The sequence below is a fragment of the Leuresthes tenuis genome, unplaced genomic scaffold, assembly GCF_036924035.1.
Source record: "Leuresthes tenuis unplaced genomic scaffold, fLeuTen1.0.hap1 SCAF_19, whole genome shotgun sequence".
NCBI classification, from domain to species: Eukaryota; Metazoa; Chordata; class Actinopteri; order Atheriniformes; family Atherinopsidae; genus Leuresthes; species Leuresthes tenuis.
The window spans coordinates 10,339,061-10,361,844 of NW_027325373.1; the positions used below are offsets into that span (position 1 = coordinate 10,339,061).

Sequence of the window (22,784 nt, forward strand, 5' to 3'; positions counted from 1 at the left end):
CCTGCAGATTGATAACCATTGAATCAAAAGCAGCATTTTCTACTTCTTAAGTGTAAAGGAGTAGTGATCAAATGAAAATAAGCAATCACATCAAAAGTAAATAGACCTATAAATTCTGTCATTCTGTTTTCACTCATTTAAAACTAAATCAAAGAACAAAGCAAGACTTTTCATTCAGATCAGTTTTATTTTTGTCCTGAATGCCAAGTTAAAATAGGTACAGTTTAAAAACGGCCGTTTTCAGTCGATATTGTTGCTGTTCTTATTTCTGGGTACAACGGATTTTTCAGGATCACCAACCTCATCCCAAGCCTTCCGACAAGTCTGCACAATCCACTCGTGTTCGGAGTCATCTGTTGAAAAGAGTTGGTGGGAAACATAGAAGTTTGTTTTCTCAATAGTTTTTAGAGACAAAACACACAATAAAATGTGTCTATAGTTGCATGTCGCCGCTACGAGTCAAAATTAATATCAAAAAGTTCCTACAAACCTGCATTTTGGTGAAAAAGGCCGCGCTGCAAGAGGCTGTGCTCGATTTTTTTTAAGCTCACTTTAAAGTAAAATGTCTAATAACCAGTACCCTGCATAATTTATCCGCATGTCATTGTGTGTGTCTCTGTGTGTGTGAGAGAGGTTGCAACACTCAAGTGCCATTCAAATGACAGTTAAATCTGTCAAAGCAAGATAAGCCTGACAATTAGTAGAAAATAACTTCTCAGAGCCACTTCAGACACCAACAAATAACAAGCCCAAAAATGGACGGCAATCTTTTTTTTTTTAAAAAACGAAACGACAGCCAGAGGAGCTGATAATAAACCAGTTTTTCCTTGTTAAAAACTGAAATGAGTAGCTAATTGCAGGGGAAGTGAGCTTTCTCTGGAGCGCGCGCAGCTGCACGCACTTGAGCGGCTCGCGGGCCTCACCCCCAGGTTCCACGTCGCTCGCGGGGCCCCATTGTACAGAGAAGCAGGTCTGCGGCTCTCGGACTGATTGTGTGTAATTGCCAGCGATGGGCGTCAACGCTAACAGCCGCTTCAAGTACATAACCCCCCCGCGCGCGCCTCTCCTCTACCTGCACTGATCGCGAGGTCAATTGAATATGCTGTAGGCCACGCGACAGCTGCCATGGCGAACATTTTCACCAGTCTTTGTGACACATTTGGAAGTGGGGCAGGTAATTATTGAAGCGAATATATCACCACGTTGCCATGAGACTGACCTCAATTAACCGCGACTCACAACTTAATGACAATCAGATTGGGACATTTTCATATTTGCTGTACTTCTACCCTCTTCAGATTGTATAGCCGCAATTATGTCAGGATTTAAGTCACTTGTAATTGGTATGTTAAGTTATCAGAGGACACAGGTGGCTGGTATATTTAGGTTTTGTGATGCAGTGCAAGGAGATGACAGTTTTTTGTTTTTTATTTGTGATTTAGATTAACCAGTCTGTGGCAGTGCTCATTTATAGCTGTGCTACTAAAAGTAGAAAAAACGTCTATGGTTCTCTTGATATCCAAATTCCATAAAAAAAGAAAACTTTACCCTCAACACTGTACAGATACGCAGACAGTACTTAGCAGTTTTTGGGTAGACAGTATCTGGCCTAACATGCATGGCTGATCTTTGTTCAACGCACACAGGGGTGAGAGTGTGTGGAAGCGATAATGGCACCTTGTTAAAGTCTGTTTATCTTAATCCTCAAAATACACTCAGTGGGAAAAGTGTTTCCTTCCAGCCTAATGGCAGTGATTTAACCCTCACACACATACACAAAGGCATAGACACTGTTTCAATTACCAAAGACAAAAATGTGTTTTCTTCTCTTAAGGTGATTTGCCATAACAGCGATGGAGTTCTGCTTGGTTTGATGATGAAACTGAGAGCGAAATAGTAAGTTTGGACTCGGAGGTGTTGCCCTTAAAACATCTCCAGTGACAGCAAACAGGGGCTCAGCTACTTTCTCCAAGTCGTTTTGTTTCTGCATTTTAAAAATCGAACAAAACTGTAAATGCTAAAACAAACGTTCAAACAGATGTTTTAGTCCTCTGTCTCCGGTTCACTGTCAACACATCAGCCTGTAGTTTTACATACCAGATTCAGATCTTTCGAATGAATAATTCATCTCCTACAGATCACAGGAGTAACACATGAATCCTGGTTTATGGTAAAACTAATTCTGTAAGATGTTTGAAAGGGAAGCGTTTCAGAAAAGGTAGCATGGGGAATATATGCTCCACTCCCCAGAGCCCAGGCTGATTTTATCTGTCTGTGAAACACCTCGACTGGACAGGGACAAAGGAGGCGGGCCACGATTTGGTCACCAGAGGTGTTTTCCTTGGCAGAGGAATGTTTTCAGTGCCGCGCTCGTTCTGTGCACAGTTTCAAATGGAAGCAGTTATTCCAGAAACAGGAAAGTGCTACAAATAATATGGCAACACACGGCCCCTTCTGGAGCTGCCTGTTGCCAAGCAAGAGCACAGTTTACACAGCTCACGGGGTGCGTGTTTGTTTGTAATAACAGAACATGCTCAATCAGTCAGTGGTGGAGATTTGATTGTGCAGATGCAGATGTGACCTATACATTTTTTTTCTCACATTCTCTCTCATTACACTTTTGCAAATCTCCCACGTTGAACCTCCAAACTTAACTATCCATCTTTATAAGAAATAACAAATTAAAATATGATTGTACGTCTCTGGAAGTCTGCTGGAAATCAGATAAGAACAACCTCCTGAGTTGTTTTTATTTAAAATATTTAGTTTGTTGATTATGTGATTTGTGTTGCAGATTTAATGGTAATCACTTCCTCCTGTAGTAGTGTGTCAGCTTTAATTAAGCTGGGCTGGTTTTGTCACATTGAGGTGGAAGAACGTGTTTGCTGGAAAGCTCTCATCAAAATGAAAAACACAAATGAATTATTGATTGTCATTAGCTTATTGCATTTTTTAATGGTTTCCCCCTCAATATTAACAAAAAAATACATGCATATGCATGTATATATTCAAAAGAATAAACGCACACACAAAACTTAAGTCACCTGAGATATCCGAATATTTAATCTTAATTTAGTTCAATTTTGAGTATAAATCCCACCAGATGTCTGACACCAGTGAATAGAAATGTTTTTGTTGTTTCTTTAATAAAACATTTGTTTACAACATGTAAAAAAATGTCAAGCGAGACAAATGATAAACAACCAGGCCCACATATACTCGGCCACGCAGATCATTCTTTAATTTGAATAAGTAGACAGAGATGGGTTCGCTATAACCCACCACTTGTCTGTCACTATCTTGTCTTGTTGGAGACCGAGGTGAACAGGAGGGTGGAGCCAGTGAGCAATACTGGAAACTTCATTGGGAAAAAATGCATATATTTAAGGCCTAAAATCTATTTATTTGTCAAATTATTCTAAAAAGCTGAATTAGGGAATAAAACCTTAATGACTTGACTTAACATTTCATAAGAGAAGATAGCACTTTTTAAGTAGCAGTCTGTTGAAGCCAGCCCCTATTGACCACTGGTGGTTTTGCACTTGAAGGCACTTCAGTGTGCCAAACTTTTAGAGTTCGTTTTCAAAACTCCACTTATTTCTCACACTTAAAAGGTCTCTTCTGAGTCCACAGCAATTGGCCTTGTAAAAACAAATGATTCAGTAAATTTGCACCTACAAAAGGCAACCATAACCAACACTAACAGATGTGGGTCGAGCTAACTGTTTCAGTTAGTGAGTGCAATTCTCCTCTTTCAGCTAAAAAAGATCACTCCCTTGGCTTGCAGGGACATTTTAGTCAACACCTAGGACCTGCTCATCTACATCACACAGTAAATACTTTCATATACTTTCTTAAATAAAACAGTTAAAAAATCTTTGTGATGTTTCAAGGAATTAGCTGAGAATTCAAGAGTTATTAATGAGTCATTAAATAAGATTGCACAATAGATTTAGAGCTACAGAATCTCATTTTTTCCCCCAAGTCAGATTGCTGATAAGTTTTTTCATGTTTTTCAATCTATTTAATTTTACACAACTAACAGTTGTTAAATTCTTTGTTAAAGAAATCAGCTGGAAAAACTGGCCAAGAACTGAGAGAGCTCATTAGCAACCTCTTCCCCAGATGGGGCCACAGGCGATGACTGACTGACTGAAACGGAATCTGTTTTTCTGTAGCTGACGGTATTAACATGGATTTGTTAGAGTGAAGATATAGGAGGACATTTTTTTTCTTTACATCCTAATGCAAAGTCACAGCTCACTTTTTGCAAAGTTGATGATGGTGGCTGGCAATGAAATTGACTTCAAGATATCAGGTATCACAGTGCTCTGAGCACTTTGTTCTCAGTTTAGTCTGTTGTGCACCTCCTGATTTTTGTAAGTTGTCACGGGGCGGGTTGAATGGTGCATTTGAACAACAGGAGAGCTGCAGGCAAGAGAGTGGGAGCAGCTTTGCATCTATCAGAACCAAGATTTGGTGTAATTTTCACAAAAACATGAAACTACAGGTAAAAGTAAAACAGATCAGTTGAAGCTGTACAGTTATATTTGCGTATGTCATTTGTACTTCATGACTTCTTCTTGTGCAAATCCTGTGTCATTTTCTCTGTAGTGTCATTTTCTCATCCTGTTTACGATGAAAACTGCTGTGTCTTAATCCTCAATAGAAGACAATGTAGTCTTCATCCTGTTTAGGATCCTGTTTAAGATGAAGACTGCAAGTGAACCATTTAACTGAACCATATCAATGGTTGGCACAATACACTCATGCAATGCATCGAGCATAATCATGGTTTAAGGTTTCTAGTGTAACAGATTTATGTGAGGATTTATCAAGCATAAAACCAACATAAGCAGAAAACGTTAAATACATTAAACACAACATTCAACTGAAATCATAAAGTGTAAAGTGTAAAGACAGAGTGGCGTTTTGATGTTCATATTAGAGTGCACAGCCTCTCTCCCTCTGTGTGCCTCTTGTTTCCTGCACTAAAGCTCTTTTCAAAATTGTTCTTTTAAAAAGACTCCCAGAATACAGGGATATGATCTGAGTCAAGAAAGGACAATTTTACCTTATATTTATATAGCTAGACATACCTACTGTATGAGCAAATATTCTGAGATTTCGCTTCTGGTTTTGCCTAATTTTTATGATTTGGAGAGGATAGTGTGATTTAGCAAGATTACATCTTACAAGAGAAAGATTTAATGGGGTTTTGTATGAAAACATCAACTCAAGTTTTTAATTTTTAAATCTTAAAAGTATTTTGTGCAGCCAAGTTTTTCTAGCTTTCGTTGTGTAAAACAATGATTATCCCATTATTGTTATCATCGTTTGAATAAATTATTTGGACCATCCTTTTCCCAAGACTTACATCTAGGACGTGGTTTTGGGGTCAGTGTCGGAACATACAACCAAAGCTATTAATGGTCGATGCTTTCAGTTGATAGACTGCTGCTCCCAGTAACATTATAAATCAGTCCTATGTATAAATAAAGATTCCCTGTTGAATGCAGAGTGAAATTGGACGTCCTAACTTACACTTGAACACACTGCAGGTGCTCTGTGTTCACTCTTGTCACTTTCTATTTCATCTATCATTCTACATTTTTATATTCTGCTGTAATATTCTTGACAACACCTCCTTCATGCAGGCGTTGATGACAAGAAATTTCTTCTACTCCCAAAATAATCTATAACCTCCAGGGGAATATCAGCAATAGATCCTATTGTTTTGCTACTTGGCACCAATCCAAGATGAACTGTTTGTTCAAGTTAGCAACAGTAACTAAGGACGGTAAGTATTTGCAAAAGGTTAGTTTTGGCCAGTAAGTGAAGTTTAGCCCGATACCTAGCAACATTATTTACTTCCTGGGGGTAAATTGTAAGTCATCTGTGCTTATAAACAATTTCATGAGCATCATTATTGCAGCTTTCGTAAGCGTCAGTCTTCAGTGGCTCCGTTTTCCCTCGTCTCACATCCACAGCTACATAGGGATCTCCTTCCTCTTTCTTGCAGCAGCAAACATCCCCACTGGGAGGGTGGGTCTTCCCTGCGTCCCATCATCATTGCAGTCCTCATCCTGGACGGAAGCCACCAAGCAATAAATTCAGTCTTCACACCCACTCTGACAAATATGCCTTCACCTCCCAGGGTTGAAAAATAAATCCATACAGGATACAGGAGCTTTCCTCTCAAGAATTGTATACCAAGACAAAAGGGAGAGCACGCATAGACATAAATGGGGTGTGTGATTGTAGCTCTCGCCACATATAGAGCACATCCCTCCTCACACATGCACATGAACACTGAAAAAAAGACACATCAATTATATAGTTCCTGTTTGACTCCATGTTTATCTAAATGAAAACAGAGGGTCAGTGTACTGTTGGAAGGCACTTAGTTCCTCCTCTTTTTCATCTCGACTTCCAAAAAACACATTTTCTTTTTGTCCTCTCTTGCTCTCTTCCTCTATATCTCTATCTCTTCGTGGTTTCAGTAATCACTACCAGAGCTGTAATGGTGATGAACAACTCACATCAATCACAAAACATGTTTTTGTGTTCTTACACGTGCTGACAACATCTGGTGAGGATGTGGATCTTCTCTGTCTCCTCCTGTCTTTACACGTATGTAAACGAGAGTTGTGTACTTGTGGAACTCATTTGTGTTAAATTTCAAAAGGCTCATCTGAATACAAATATCCTGCCCCAAAACACGTTTCTACCTTAGGCTGCGAGCGAGTCATAGATACATTTTTGCCAGGAATCTTGTCCTCACACATGCATGCATTTTCAAAGGGAAAAAAAAAGTCTCATATTCAAAACAAGTTAGGACTGGGAATCATTAGAGGAGAATCAAGACATAGAGGTGGAACTTTGTCATATTTGACGATGAAAGAATAAGAGAATTCTGATTTGAATACTCTGCAATTAATGCAGAAGAGAGCTGCAAGATTGTAAATCTCTTTGCATGCAGTTCGTTAAGATACTGCTCAGCAGTAAAAAGACATCAAGACTACAGAGTCCTCAGCAGGCAAAGGGGCTCTGTAAAAGTCAGTCACTATAAGGTCTTGGTTCTAGCTTCACGCAACATTGTTTAACATATAAATGTATGGTTGGAAGACCTGACAAGCAGAGGATGTCAGAATTTAGGAGACATGTGATAGACGACGCTGATGTTTGAGTTCTGTACTGGGCACTCGATCATTGGAAAAATGTGTGTTCAATTTTCCACTTTTGACAAAAAAAAAAAATTTAAAATGAGTGAAGGAAAAAGGTCCAAACTGAACCAAAATCAGCACAGGTGCTTTACCAAGTTTTAAATTACAGTAACTTTACTAAAGCTTTATTTTGCTTCTAATTTAGTCTCTGACCCAATCATTTAATTGCTGCCAATAACTGTTCATTTCTCTGCTGCTGTCAGCTGTCATTTCAGAGCCAGATCAATTTTCATCAAGACCAGTGTCCATTGGTCCTCCCAACAAGCCCATCTGTCGTCTGACTCCACATCACATCCATCAAAATTTCATCACCATTCCTCCCCCTACTTCTCCACCACTCATGCGCAGATTTCATTATACAACTCATGGGATTATAAATTTCTTAAAATGTTGAAATCACAATGAGGTCTAACTGCCTCATCTCGTATTTCTCCTAACTTTCTTTATTGTGCCTATCATATGAAATAAATTATTCAGACAATCTTTAAGCTTTTCCTATATTTGATTTGTCTGATTCTATCCAGTGTGGCCTGCTCTTAGAAGATTTAAACTGTTGGAAAAATGTATGCTTTGATTAACTTAGCTGTACCAATGTGAACGGCAAGACCTGTTGAACTTCTGAGTAAACATTTATTTCCTTGAATAATCCAACTTTATCAACCAACAACTGAAACAGTAAAATGGAAAAATTGTGAAATTCAGCAAAGAATGTTATTATTTTAACCACTGGTTAAAACCTATGCTTGTTGCAGACATCACCAGAATTATCATTGTTTATAGTTATACTTTATCAAGTTACTAAAGAAACATTCCATTCTTATCAATATATTACTGAAATGTGCTGCAGTGGACATAAAACATTGTGCATAATTTGAAATGGAAATTTGTGTTTGCTCTGGACTTTCATCTTTCTAATTTACCTTGGTAGAAAAGGCCTTGAAGATTGGATGTAACTCAACAATCAGAAGGAGCCAAATTGGCATCAAGCTAGTGGAATAAAATCTAACAAACTGAAGGGATATAAGCCATGGAAAATGTAAGATTTTTAAATTGTTGTAAAAATGCAGTTACACGGGCTGTTGATGCCAACATAATGCCTCATTTGGTGCACCTCATAAGGAATACACACATTTCACAAAATATATGATTATAATATAGAATATACATCTTACAGGTGAGACATATTTAGTGACACACAACTAAGAAAAAAAGGTAAAAAAATATCACATTTTCTGTCTCACCTGCATTCCTGAGGAATCTGCCTGAGTAGGAAGTGACAACTCTGCTAGTAGGGTCATAGAAACCATCTCCACAATCGTAACACCCATCAGGAATGTCTCTTGGAGGATGTAGATCCGTCATCTGAGATTCTCCTGCATAGAGACAGCAGGTGTTTTGCTTTGAATGAGATATATGATGTCTTTGAGCAAGATTAGCATTGTGGTATTTGAGCCAGTGCAGTTGGGTTAAAAAATCTCAGCTAATTCAAGTAGCTTCCAGGTGTCTGTATGTCAGGTCGGAACAAAGACCCTGACTTGTGAAGCTGTGTTAAAAGCTAATAATCAAAAAAAGAGCTGAAGAAACATTCCATTAAAAAGATCCAGCCTGTCAAATGATTTTCTAAGATTAAATGCAATTAATTTGGAGATTTTGTTAAGACTGGTGCAAAATTTAGTTTAAAGATGGACTGCACAAGAAAAAACACTGAAATCAGATACTGGATGGCCGAGGATGTTATCGTAGATGCTACATTCTCAAGGCTATGCTATGCGGTTTGTTGTCACTGCACAGTTAAAAATTGAAAATTTTTTAACTGGAGCTGGAGCCTATCCCAGCAGTCGACGTGCAAATCATCAATCTAAATTGTACAGACAGGGGTTATTCCTCTTATTCTATCCTTCCAATCTCAGTGCAAGAGCAATGTATATTGATTCTTCACAAATGATTTAATGTTAAATTATATGAGTGTTTTGTATGGCAGTGGGATGGAGGAAAAACTATGATCTGAGCAAGTAAAAAGCATTCCAACCTGCAGGTCTGAGTCCGTTGCACCTCTCGTTGTAGAAGCGCCTGTCGTAACTGTTGCAGTAGTCCCAGTTATTCTCTTGGTACTGCAGACCATCAGCAAAGGTAAATGACCCCTTGTGAGGAAGTACAAGGCAAAGATATTGATACTTACACTGCTCATAGTCAGTTCATCTACACATAATGTTAATTTCACTCTTATCACTATTGACGTTTCACTATTTGAACAGTTGACATAATTTTGAACCAGAAATGTGTGATTTGCACAGGTGACGGATGAAAAACAACAACAACAACAAAAAACAAACAATTAAAACAGTGAAGCGCAAGAACAATGTTTCTGTCAGATACTGCAAAGACCTCATGGTTTTTCCTTGAAGTACTCCTCCGACAGAAAGTAGTTCCAGCAGAAATAGCTGCTGTGAGGTCGGAGGGTTATCCTGCATACCTCAGACATGGTTTTTGAAGAGATAAGTTGCTGCTGAGGTTTTCAAATGTCAGTTTGAAGTGCTTTAAGCCCCACAAAAGAATTTATATTTCCCTCTATTGTCTTTGGCTTGAGGCAGAACTCTGAGAGATGGATATCTCAAAAGCCTCTGAAGACAAAACAAAAACTATATCCAGAGAAATGCAGAGCAGAGAAAAACACCTTTTAGTGCTTTGGGTCAACTATTCTATAATTTTGTGCAGTGGAATTGTAATGATAAAATTTTCATGCTGTGTCAGTTGTACACTTTGCCACCACTGGATCATTTGTAAATCATCATTTGTCTTATTTCTGGTCAATGTTAGGCCTCTGTTGTTCCCTTGACATAATAGCATGCTTTGACAAAGTTTAAATTTATAAATTTCAGAGATTATTAGGCTACATGTAAAGGATCAGTTTTAATCTAAATTCATGTGGTCGAACACCAGAATGTTAGTCACTGAAATACACAATGAATCTCAATCTATTAGGCTCATTAAATGCTTGCTGATTGTCAACTTAAAAGGATGAAGGGGGAGGACAGGTTCAGAAACAGAAAGAAAATCCCTCCTTAACGGACATTCTTGTCCAACAGACTGAGAAGCATTGTCTAAACAAAGAGGTAGTTGCATTAAGAGCAATAAGCTGACAGGTATAACTTCCATGGTTTCAATTTCTGGGCTTGTTGGACGGCTCTGGTCTGTTGCGAATGGAGGAAGGTTTTCTTGGCCTGGCATCCAATGCAGGTGCAGACTAGACTTAGCCAAGATTAAAAAAAAAAACTGGAATGATCACTATTGTTGCAAAGCCAGCGAAAGATCACCTAAGAACAGAAGACAGCAAATCTGCCACAGAGGGAAAAATGGAAGAAACATAATTGCCACAATAATATTAGTGAGTGATTGCTAAAATAGAACAGATGTAATATCAGCTATGACCAATGCAAAACACACAGTCATGCATGTAGATGTATACAATCTGACATGCATGCAGTGACACACAACTTATCCACCTGTCTAGCTTTTCCGTTTTCCCAGGTGGCCTCATATTTGCTTCCATTTGGAAAGAGAAGCACTCCTTTGCCGTGGAACATCCCATCTTTCATCTCTCCCACATAATTAGTATCTGTGGGAAAAGTGTATTCACCCTTTCCATCCATTCTGAGAGAGAGAAGAGAGACGCTGCTTTGTCATCTGTCTTTTGACATGCTGTTTAAACCCTTCTTTCACAGTAGGCAACAAATATAAAAACTTTATGCATTTACCTGCCATTTTTTGTACTTCCTGTGTATCTGCTTCCAATATACTCCATCAATATATTGACAAACTGACGAACTCTCCTCTCTTTAAAAATACAAATATACGAGCCAAAGATTTAACACCTTGCTTTGTGTACAGTTACCACGACAACGCGGTAACATCAAACCAACGTGGCAAGCAAGACCTGTGGAAACGTTCAAAAATAATAAGCAATGCATAATTTGTGCAATTTAATCATGTTCCAAATCTCACTATCTCACTATATATGACAAAGCATAAAATGTAATCAAATTTAATTTTTTCAAAAATTCTTCTAGTGCGCATGCGACGTCGTCTCCTGGTCGCACTCTCGGTTGCGTCATCAGACCGCGCTTTCCTACTGTCGGCAGCAGGCGAAGTAAACTGACCTTCTCCGCGGCCTCGTCGCTCGTCTCTGAGTCAGACGAGGAGGACCTTGAATGTTTTTCGCTAGCTTTATTTGATTTTCTGCGCTTGTTTTATTGTACAGGCACATAGCCATGCCCACGACCGTGGAAATTCCCACACTGCAGGAGCTGAAGGTGGATGAGGTGAGCAGCGGTTATTGTTTAGCTGAAATAGGACATGCTAGCTAACAGGCAAGCTAGCCGGCTAGCTGCTGCTCGGCTCAGTGCCTGTTAACGTTGACCACTTGCGTTACCTATTTGTAGTCATCACAGTGGTGAAAGTTAGTTAAAATAATTCAGTCAAGTATCCGACGATTATATTGCTTCGTGTACTCGGACGTGGTGAAGTGTGATGGGGTGTTTAGGGTTTTCTTCATAACCACAGTGAATGGCGTTAACGGTGACTTTGACAAGTTTTGTACAACACTAATATTTAAATTACTTTGCTATCTCACCCATGAGAAGGCAATAACGTCACAACAGCTACTGTCAAATAATTATCCGGTTGGTTTATATAGTATTTTAGTTGGTGTAAGAACTTGTCCTTGGAAGTCAGGTGATATTGTCAGTACTCTGTCCGCCCAACACTCGATCAGGTAGTAAACTAGATGAAAGCACACGTTAGTTTTTCTTTTCAACTTCATGTCGGACAAAATAAAGCACTAGGTCAGCCGACAATGAATCTGGTGAAGATCCAGTTAGTCGAGACACGTTGCTCAATTTTTTAAATTTTGCTATGCGTAATAAAGACATTTTAAACTATTTTCTACAAATTATGATCATTTTTGGAAGCCACTTGCTGTTTTAGAAATCCGGCATAAACTTGAAAGGAAGGCTGCATATCTGAATGACCTCTATTCAGATTATCATAAAGATTCAGAAGTGCTTCCATATCCATTGTTTAACAACTTTTAAAAAATATTCCTTATTAACAACAGCAAATATTATTAGAACTTCACCAATGCTTCATTCATTGATTTGTTTCCTCACTTTTGTCACATTCTTTTGCAATACTTCCAATGACCTCTCAAGGAGCTTTAATTCCTGTTTAGAAAAATCATATGGTGGTACAGAAATACAAAACACATAATTTTTCAAATTTGAGCCAAAAAGGAAAAAAACTAAATTTCAGAAAACAGTAATACCTTCTGTTTTTTTTTTTGTTTTTTTTTTAATTTGTTTGCCCACTGTTGTGTGCTATGCATCTCAAAGTTATTCTTGGTGCATAAAGATAATGAATTATGAAAACTGATAATTAGCAATTTTACGTTTTCAAACATAGTATGAATTTCATAAGACTTCCCCAGATTAATGCAGCAAAATGACAATCTATGAACCCAGCAACACATTTGTGGCTGTGCCAGAGAAACTAGCTGATCCAGGACAGACTAGACCTGGTTTTGGGTTTTATCACCTGTGAGATTTGAAAGTAAAGTTGCATTTGGTCATCCGAGGTGTTTATATGCTCATTTACCTGATTGTTGTAGAATTGACAGAATTATAAAAAAAGAGGACACGTTCCTCCCTGTTAAGCGAGAGGTTGTTACATGGGAAATTTAGCAGGATGGTTTGCACTGAAAGTAGTGTCAGAAAGAAGCTGACAAATTAGATGTCTGAGTAATAATCCATCCCACTACTAAATGTTTGACTGCCGTTAAAAAAAAAAAAAAGATTGACACAAGAAAATAAACAAACCCAATTCACAACAACAGAATAAAACAGCACAAAAAACACTGGAAAAGTCATCCAAAATTATTTAAATCTAGGATGGAATAATAACTGAGAAGACATTTGCATCAGGGAAACAAAGTAGAAGAATAATATTCCCAAATGATTTTTTTAGACCCTTTTCAACTATCTACCTGTTACTTAATAGCTCACAGAGAAATCACAGATTGGCACTGACTATGCCTGAGCTGAAAAGCTAGCTTTCCACCAAAATATGCACTACTCAAAGTCAGAGTGGGAGGACCGAATCCCAGGAGGCAGATTATGAAATGCCCTTTTATTATAAGTGCACTAAGTCTTCTTCTAAATTGCTCTCCTCTGGGTTTTACCTTACGGATATGATTTCAGGACTATCAGTCCAATGACTGTTTTAAAGATCCAAGAAATCTGGGATCATTCATTAAATTCATTTGCCTCTTCATCAAGGCACATATGGAGAAAACCTTTGGAGAATTTTGGGAATAAATCCTTCTGTCTTCTGATATAAATCTTTGTCTTGTCATCTTTTATCAAGCACTTGCGTGCAGTGGAGTAATTTCTTTTAGACCAACTGTCTACAAAAGTAGATTTGAACAGAAGGTAAAACTAAAAACAGTCATTGAACCATGTGTACACAGTATTTATACACAATTCAACTCAGTACTCATTGTGTGCCATGACAAACAGTACATTTAAATGGGCATTTGGAGGGAAAAATCAGTACATTTTTGCACAACTTCTGCATCATTGCTTTTGTTCTCTCTTGTATGAATCAGTGTTAGTGTCACCATACATTCAATAAACCTGTTAAAATGGGTGTTAATCTGCCTAAAACCGAGGCATGGGTGGATGTGGACCCTTCGTCCAACAGTCAGGATATTAGTTTTTTCCTCCTTTCCTTTAATTTTTCTTTTATCACTCAAAACTGAATCTTGAGATAAATCTTGAGGTAAAGTAATTGGAGCAGTTGTTTGCCAAGCAAAAGTTTGGTGGTTCGATTCCCGGTTTCCTGAGACCACATGTTGAAGTTTTCTTTGGCAAGACGGTAAACCCCCACGTTGCATCCGATGTGTTCATCAGTGTCCTGTAACACTGTACAGACTGAGATGTGCTGTATGAGTGTGTGAATGCAGCTTTTAGTTTGAAAGCGGTTTGAGTGCTTGCATATGGATACACAGCATTACTGAAGCTATTTCTCATCTGCTTTTTATATTAATATTAATCACATACATGCAACTCTCACTTTCCTTGTAGGAATAACACACAGCAGCATGCTAAAAACAACACTGCATTCAGTATAATTATGGAAAAGTGAGCATTTTCGCATCTTTTATATCTTGCCCTGAATATATCATGACCCCGTCTCCTTGTAGCTGATGCTCATGCCCATCCCTTCTGTAAAAGTAAGGCTGCTGTTTCTCTGACAGTTTGACAGCTGGAAAGAGTAGCTACTTCCTGGATTTGGTTGCTTTGCAGCTGGTACTGAACTTGTTTGTGAACACTTTGCTCATGTGTACTCTTCTCCTCTACCCTGTGCTTTACACTTGTGGCAACCCAGCAGGTCAATGCTTCACGACCGAGTGGTTGGTTACTCCTGGCCTACTAAACATCAAAATCAAACAAAACAAAATGGAGAGAATGAGTAGGTCTCAGGGAAATACTCAAAGTTGATTGCTTCAGTATAATTTATTGTTAACTTGGTGTGTTGTTGTTGTCTGCTACTTATTTTATACTTTAAGAAAACTGAAAAGTATTTAAGCTATAAGCTGTTAGTAACAACCAAAAACAGGCTGCTGTGGTTTAAAAGAGTGATATGATGCACATGCTGCTTCATGAAAGGTCAGCTGCTGTCAAATCATGATACATTCTTCTCTGAATTTTATGCTCATCATTGAATGTTATTAAAACGATGACATGATAGATCAAAGGCTTCAAATACATCACGTGATCAATTATTGACCAATCCTGCTCCCTGCAATTGGTTCTCATCTGAGCGCCTTAAGATGAAGTTATTTTTTCTTTTCTTTTTAGTAATTGATTGTTTTTTTTTTGTGTGTTTCTGCTTCTTCCGCTGTCCAGGTAAGCGTGTCCTCTGCTGTGCTGAAGGCTGCCGCCCACCATTATGGCTCCCAGTGCGACAAACCCAACAAGGAGTTCATGCTCTGCCGATGGGAGGAGAAGGACCCCAGGAAATGTCTAGAAGAAGGGCAGAAGGTCAACGAGTGTGCACTTAACTTCTTCAGGTAACGTAAATCCTTTGTTTTCTGTGTTTTTGGTTCCAAACGATCATGGTACAAACTGATGAAACAGTTTTGAAGTTCGTAGCGCTTGCTTCAGACACAGGAGTACATCCTGGTGAAACAACGAGAGCAGGATCTCTCCTTTTGCATTAATTTGGAAAAAAGGTTTTCATGATATTTTCAGAAAAGGTGATCCTCAGTTGATCAGGCAGAATAATTCCTTTTTCATTGCTGAAGGTTGCTGCACTGTTGTCATCTGCAAAACTGAGCAGTTTGCTTGCGGTCAGAGAGTGATTGAAAATGTGGCTTAAAGCTGGAGCCAACAGAGTGCAGACTCTGAGAGAGTTCATGTGAAACTCGGGTCAGAAGAGGTTTGTGGTCAAGAGTTTTTGTATTTCTTACTCGGTGATGGACATGCGGGGTCAAAAATGTGGTCTGAAGTTGCAAATACTGCTTCTGGACAGTTGCTCTTCCAGAGTTTGAAGTTGTTAAGTATACACCGAAGATTTCAGAAGTTTCCTGTCCTTTGTCTTGTCCTGCTATTAAGCTGGTCCTGGAGAGACTTTTTGGCCGAGCACGATGATTTGTAATTTAAATCTAGCGCTGCAGGAGTAGAAGAGAAAAAGCTGGTGGTACTGAAGGATATACGCAGCATCTGGGATGGAAGTGAGCAACATGGATTTTATGGAAAAAGTAGAGCAAAGCTAAGGATTATTTAAAGATTCTTGTCCAAACTAAGGATAGACGTTAATGATAGTTGTCCTTCGTGAATGTCTTTATCCGTGTTTATTCTGGATAGCCTGAGATATAACAAGTAAGAATTTGCATTTGGATTAAACATCTACTGACCCTGTATTTGTCTACAATACATTGAAGATATTCAGGTTTGCATGGTTATTGAATACAAGCTTGTCTGTTCTCAGTACACACTATAGTTTGCACATAAATAAGACTAAGTAGTAAAGTAGATCTGATTACAAATGTTTTGAATGTTATGTAACATTCAAAACATTTTGGATTGGAAAACCCCCCCAAAACTTTAGTTTAGGACATGAATAAGTTCTCATGCAGTCTGTTGTGACCATTAAATGTTGAGGAGGTGGTCTGGCATGTGTCACTCTTAAATGCCGAGTGGGTGTTTACTAAAAGTTGTAGACCGAGCTTTGTCCCGATGCCCAGATATTAACTTAGGAGCTTTTGTGAGTGTGCAACAAACATGTTGTGGTGACCCTTTGAGAAACGGGGGGGTGACAGAAACACCAGCAATTATTATAATGGAAACAGATTTTAGAAAAGTTTAATTGCACCAGGGGCCTGGTTTTATTCTTTTGTGTCTGACAACTGCCAGCCACCTTTAGACGTATATTTAAGTCTGATTGAGATTTCTGTCTGCACTGTGCCTTTCAGACAAATCAAGGGGAACTGTGCCGAGTCCTTCACAGAGTACTGGACCTGCCTGGATTATACCAACTTGGCAGAACTGCGTCACTGCCGTAAACCGCAGCAATCCTTTGACAGCTGCGTCCTTGATAAACTTGGTTGGGAGAGACCTGAACTGGGAGATCTATCTAAGGTGAGACTGAATGTGCATTTAGAATGTGAGCAGCTTGGTTGATGGGCCCTATTCTTGCCTATTGTAGGCTGTGCAAGAGGCCCTGATTGCATCTGCACAGCATTCTCATTCAGTTACAGTCCTGAACAGGCAAATTATGTGTTTTAAGGAGTTTTTTCTTCCCCCAGTTAAATAGGAGTTTTTAAGTGTCTTTCATATATCTCACAAGCATCAGTTAGATGTCCACATTCAAGAAAGGACCAAAAGGTGATCTTGTCGGTAGATTTTGGACATTTTGTGCAGTGTTTAAAAAGATAAAACCTGTGAATCTGTTGATGGCTGGAAACTGTCTGGCTGAATCACACTTGTCGGAGCTGTTGTGCACACTGTCAAATCATGTAACGAAGGAAACAAAAGCACCTTTTCTCTGACTTTTAGATTGGGATTAAAATGTCTACAGTAGCATGTTTTTCCTGTGGATCATGAAACAAATGAAGAGATTAAATTTTTGAAGTGATGGTAGTAAACTATATTTGGATGGGAAAGTTAGTGTGGTGGATGTGTTTGGCCCAATTTGAAGATTACCAGTTGCCCAGAACATCTTCATTAAAGATGATCTTTAAGGAAGATGTTCCTTCAAGTCAGACAGAAACAGACAGACACAAAGCATCCTAAAATTCACTTTAAAGTACATAAGGTTTTCTTTTTTTCTTAGTCTTAAAAAAGGAATTCCTTAAATAGAGTAAAACATCTTTAAAAATGAGCTTAGTAACCAACTCAAGCAGAAAAATCTTAGGTTTGATGATTACATTTTGGATGTAAATCATGATATTTGGGATAAAGGGATGTACCTTTACTTTTCAGACACTTAGAGCTGTTTTATTGTAAAGGTTGTTGCTGTTGTAGAGTCCATGTTCAGGCTGCTCGTTACCTCTGACTGGTCCACAAGCCAAGCTATTCAGTTTACCATGGGAGCAAAAATGTTAATTTTATCTGTTAATTGCTTTTTATTCATTTTATCATCTCGTCATACACTTTGCCAACATCTAATGTAGCCGTCAGGTCATATTAGTATATTAATTACGCTTCCAGCTGAAGCAGTCCCTCTGAAATGGAGCATCTCCTCCTAAACAGCTTTGCAGAACAGTCATGTCTCGTGTGTTGCTGATGTGTGACCAGTCACAGCTTGCATGTTCCTTTCATTCCACAGGTGACCAAAGTGTCGACCTCACGGCCCCTCCCAGAGAACCCCTACCACTCTAGACCTCGTCCTGAGCCCAACCCCGTCATCGAGGGCAAACTGGAGCCTTCCAAATATGGCAGCAGATTATTCTTCTGGAACTGGTGAGGCAGCTCCAGGAGAAATCTAAGAGAAATAAAAAACATAAAATTAAAAAAAAAAGTCAGTCACCCTCCAAAGCCATGGGTTCTGTCCAAAAACAGCATTACTACTTGTGGGTATTGAGACATTGATGATACTTGAAGGGTTGATATCTCTCAGGTGCAAACACAAGCATTGATGATGCTGGTTTTAGCATCTTTATCTGTGGATGTGGTTGGATTTGGACAGGGCTCATGCCTGAACAGTCTTTCCAACAGCTGTACCTCCAACTTTGTCAATCAGTTTGATAAAGGAAAGAAGGATGGATGATGGTGAGAATAAAGTCCATGCATCCATACACCTTTCCTTACCACTTCTGTAAATTTAATAAGTGAACAAAAGCAACATCCTGTTATTATTGTTGTCAGATAATAAAGATATAAATTATAATACTGGAATCGAATGTCTTTTTTCTTCTTTTTTTTTCGCCTTATGATGGGATCAAAGTTTTAAGCATTCTCTAACTTTAGTAATAACAGGTATTTGGAGCTGTATTTGTACATCTGTGTTTTGTCAGTCTGTATTGTCAGAGTCATGCAGGGTGAGGTTGGAGGTCAAGGCTCAGGGTCAGTACCTGCAGCCTGTGAGAGCTGCTTCTGCTTCCTCCTTTTCTCTCAGCTCACTTCCTCCCTCTGACCTGGACTGGAAGAAGACCAGAGGGGTAGTGTGCAGAGATTCACAGCAAAGCATGTTATTGCTATAGGCACGTGTGCGTGCATGCGGATGGATGTGCTTTCATGACCTTGGATGGAATGAGATGTGAAGCCAAGTCACAGACGCTGCCGGCCTGTGGAACGTGGAAGACAATGCCAGTGCACACACACACATGCACTCACGTATCACAGGGACTTGGTCCAACATCAGAGGTAATCTGCAACATTAAACCATTTCCAGTGAAAGCTCAGTTTTTGTCAGCACTCAAATCGGCTTATGAGAACATATACTAGCAGTGGCCATTATTTGATTTGCTCAGTTACAGACGTCAGTCATGGCAGTCTTTATCCCTTCCTTTGTGGTTGATTTCTTCAGGGACCAACAGTAATGTAAGATTTGACAGCTTTCTCATACTCAGAAGCAGAGCTGTGGCCCCGGGGTTTTTTGTGAAAGATTTAACAAAAAAAAATATATATATATATATATTTTTAATATTGCTTTTTTTAAATTCTTGATTGGTTCTTGATTTAGACGTTTTGACGGCTCCATGCTGACAGTGACTTTGATTTTATTCAGAATATGTAAAAAATACACACGTCTGTTCTGTTTTTGTTTATTCTAGATGGAGCGCCGATATAATCCCTGATGAATGTCTTGTCTGTGCTGCGTGTTCAACATTTTTCCCACAAGTTTCTTTTTATCGTGCAGATGGCAAGTTCAGCAGAGCGAAGTCACAACCAATTTCCAAAAACAACCATGTATTTAAGCAGCATGTACTCACGCAGGCACGAGTGAGCATGTCCATGTTTCTACAGGGCGTCACTGACAGTAGTTTCAGAAATCCCCTCACAAGGTGTGGTCTGAGTCTGTGGCTTGCACAGGAAATGTCTGACAGACCCTCTTCTGACCTGGACAGGGGGACAAAGAGAGGAGGGAAGAAGGGATGCAGAGAGGAAAGGAGGTGTGGAAACACGAAGAAGAAAGGGGGTGTGGATATGCAGGAGGTGGCAAGTAAGAAAACAGAAGGAAAGGAGAGAGGTGCAAAGGCGCTGAAGGTGGCGAACTGAGGAGAAGAAACGACAATGGTAGAAAATAGTAGCATTAGAGGGACATGAAAAAAATTGAGCTCTGAAATGAACAAAGCTGGGAATGACTTGAAAGAGGACAGACACATGAAAAGAATGAGGTTGATCGGTGGCTGGGGGTGAGGCTTCGGGGCTCGTGGCAAGTCTGTCTCCATGCGACTTGCAGGAAGCGTAGGGTCATCGTCGTTTGACACAGAGCTGCCACAGGAAACTGGCTCTGGCACAGGAAAGAAATACAATACAGAGCTTTCATAAAGCTACAGCCCGCCTGGGAGACCAATGCGCTAAAATACTCAAACAACCTGGCCTGTTTGCAACACATGCCTGTCAATATTCCCATTGTTCAGTGTCAGGTTTGACAAAATAAAATGGATGTTTGAAGCGATGACAAGCACCAGCAGTTATGGCTGGGAGAGGTTTTTCTTTTCAAATAATACAACGAGAAACTAGCGTTTGGAACAGAAGATTGGGTTCATACAAACAAACAAAAAAGATGTTAATTTTCATTAATAGACCAGTGAGGATTTTTCTCGTTTTCTAGTGTATAACTCACTTCAAATTCATCACTTCTGTGTCTGAAACACTACGGTGAAATATTCCTTGTTTCATCGATGCCACTAAGAGCCCCTCACATGTGGGTGCACTTCACTGGACAAACTCTAAAATGTAGGTGCGTTTGATTTGTTTATGCTGCTGCTCCCTTGTTGCTATATGGCTCTGATCTTTGAGATAGTACACATTGTCGAGTGTTGCTTTCATGTGTCCCATCATCCCCCTCATGCTGTACAAGCTGGCTTTGAACTGCCATGCTGGCTGCAGTATGAAACACATGTTCACCAGGTCACAAGTACCACCACTACATACACTACAAGTACTAATGGAGATTACTAATCTGAAATCTTCAAAAGATTAACCTTATTAAAAAGAAAACACTCAAATACATCCACATGTGCACGTCTTATGCAGACTTTGTGTTTTCCAAGAGGAGTTGCAGGCATCTTTGCATGATTCTGACGATCTCAGCAACAAGACTTTTGGGTCACGCTTAAAAGGTAACAGCCAAATTATGTTTGTTGTTGTTACTGCTGGTCTCAAATCCCTCGAAATCATTGCAATGGTATTCAAATCTGGACTTTGATCATTCAAAGCTCGATGCATCATGTAGAATAACTTCCACCTGTATTTCTTTGGAGCTCCCCCCGTACAACACTGCAGGCTGAATTGTAGTAAACACACAAGACATAAAATAGCCTCATCCGGACAGTGCTGCTGGCTTTTTCCAGACGAGAGTGGGCTCACTGAAGCAGGTAGATGGATTGTGGCATCTGCAACCACCCCCTAAACAGTAAGTAAACTCTGACATGGTGCAGACTGCGCTTTGACTGAATTTATGGAGCAAACTGCCTTTGTCACATGAAATCTACACCGCGGGTAGATCAATTTTCTTGAAGTGGGCTAATTAGAAATAACGTGGAAATCTTTTTAAATCCCTTCGCAGACCCATAGACATCTAAAACCTTGCTTGTGGAGTCCTTTAAGTTCGTCAGATCTTGGCATGATGACAGCAAACTCTTCAACAGCAATGACACCAGGGGCCTGGTTTGATTCTTTGAACATCAGATCCTAGTGGTCAGGGGTTCAAATAAAACCGGTTCCCTCTGTGAAGCTGTAGGGAGGGATCTGACCTAATCTGATGATAGCTTAAGGAAGATATAAAGAATTCAACTTCAGTAAGGCTAAAACGTACATTTTTCATGCGGCTGTTCTGTTTTAATAGTGACTTACTCAGAACATATTTGCTTTGATTCACAGCTAACCTTTCCTCTTGTGTTGTCCACTTGTTTTTAACAGCAAACAGCGGCACTTAAACAATAATATCAGTTTTTTTCACTTATTAGCTTTAAACTTTGTCATTTATATGAAAAATAACACTGCATGGTTACACAAGCTTTTGCATTTTACTGTTTTCTATCAGTTGCATTAATCACTTATTTCCATTTTTGCAGACATTGCTGCAGACTTTTAATCCTGGACTTTGCTCTTTGGGTTGTTGTTAGTCATTTTTGCTTCATATAAAGTCATATTTGTGTTTACTTTTGTGTGGGATCAGCACTTCTTCCTCAGTGTTTTAGGTCAGTTGATGCAATTTGCTCCTGTGTTTGTGCTTTTATGCTGCATTATGTTTTGTTGAATTGCTTACAGGTCTACCTTTCTAATCTTTGGCTTATTTTATTTATGTATCTATCTATCTATTTTACAAATTTTGGGCAAATTAAATTTTCAACCAAAAGGGCTCCTTTCTCCATGTTTCGCGTCTTAGGTCCTAATATCTCCAAATGGAAGAAATAAATCTAAACCAAGCCAGCAAAATGTCCCTCGCTGTAAATCACAGACACTGGCTGCCCTCACTGTAGAGGTCAAGAGTTCATCTTTTTCCTTTAATTTGTCACCTGTCATCTCATTGTCCCTGTAGAAGTTATGCAGAATGCAATATTTTACCCTCACTGTGTGGTCTGTTTTGCTAAGCAGTCTCATAATTAGAGGCCATGGATATGAATGTCTGTTACATCCCTCTCCATAAGTGTGTTGAGAGCATCAGTTTTCTGCCATTAAACCTTTTAGCTGAGATATGTTATGTTCACTGGCTGGTCACTGACTTTGTTTGCAGTTGGGTGCTGGGCAGAAAGTGTATTGGCTTTTGATTTTATTGCTAAAACACCTGCTTGGTTCAGTCATAAATAAAACTCAGAAAGGTGAGTGAACC

General features: G+C 39.2%; 2 protein-coding genes across 2 annotated transcripts; one reads left to right on the plus strand and one right to left on the minus strand.

The window, feature by feature from the left end:
- Positions 1 to 199: 199 nt before the first annotated feature.
- On the minus strand, positions 200 to 11,207 carry morn5 (MORN repeat containing 5). Its single transcript, XM_072372220.1, has 5 exons — positions 10,982 to 11,207; positions 10,730 to 10,877; positions 9,256 to 9,367; positions 8,468 to 8,599; positions 200 to 353 (listed from the first exon to the last, which is right to left on the minus strand). The coding sequence occupies exons 1-5, from the start codon at positions 11,026 to 11,028 to the stop codon at positions 241 to 243; spliced, it is 552 nt and encodes a 183-aa protein (XP_072228321.1). The 5' UTR covers positions 11,029 to 11,207; the 3' UTR covers positions 200 to 240.
- Positions 11,208 to 11,339: 132 nt separating this feature from the next.
- On the plus strand, positions 11,340 to 18,671 carry ndufa8 (NADH:ubiquinone oxidoreductase subunit A8). The gene is made up of 4 exons (XM_072372031.1): positions 11,340 to 11,545; positions 15,188 to 15,351; positions 16,756 to 16,921; positions 18,111 to 18,671. The coding sequence occupies exons 1-4, from the start codon at positions 11,495 to 11,497 to the stop codon at positions 18,246 to 18,248; spliced, it is 519 nt and encodes a 172-aa protein (XP_072228132.1). The 5' UTR covers positions 11,340 to 11,494; the 3' UTR covers positions 18,249 to 18,671.
- Positions 18,672 to 22,784: the final 4,113 nt, after the last annotated feature.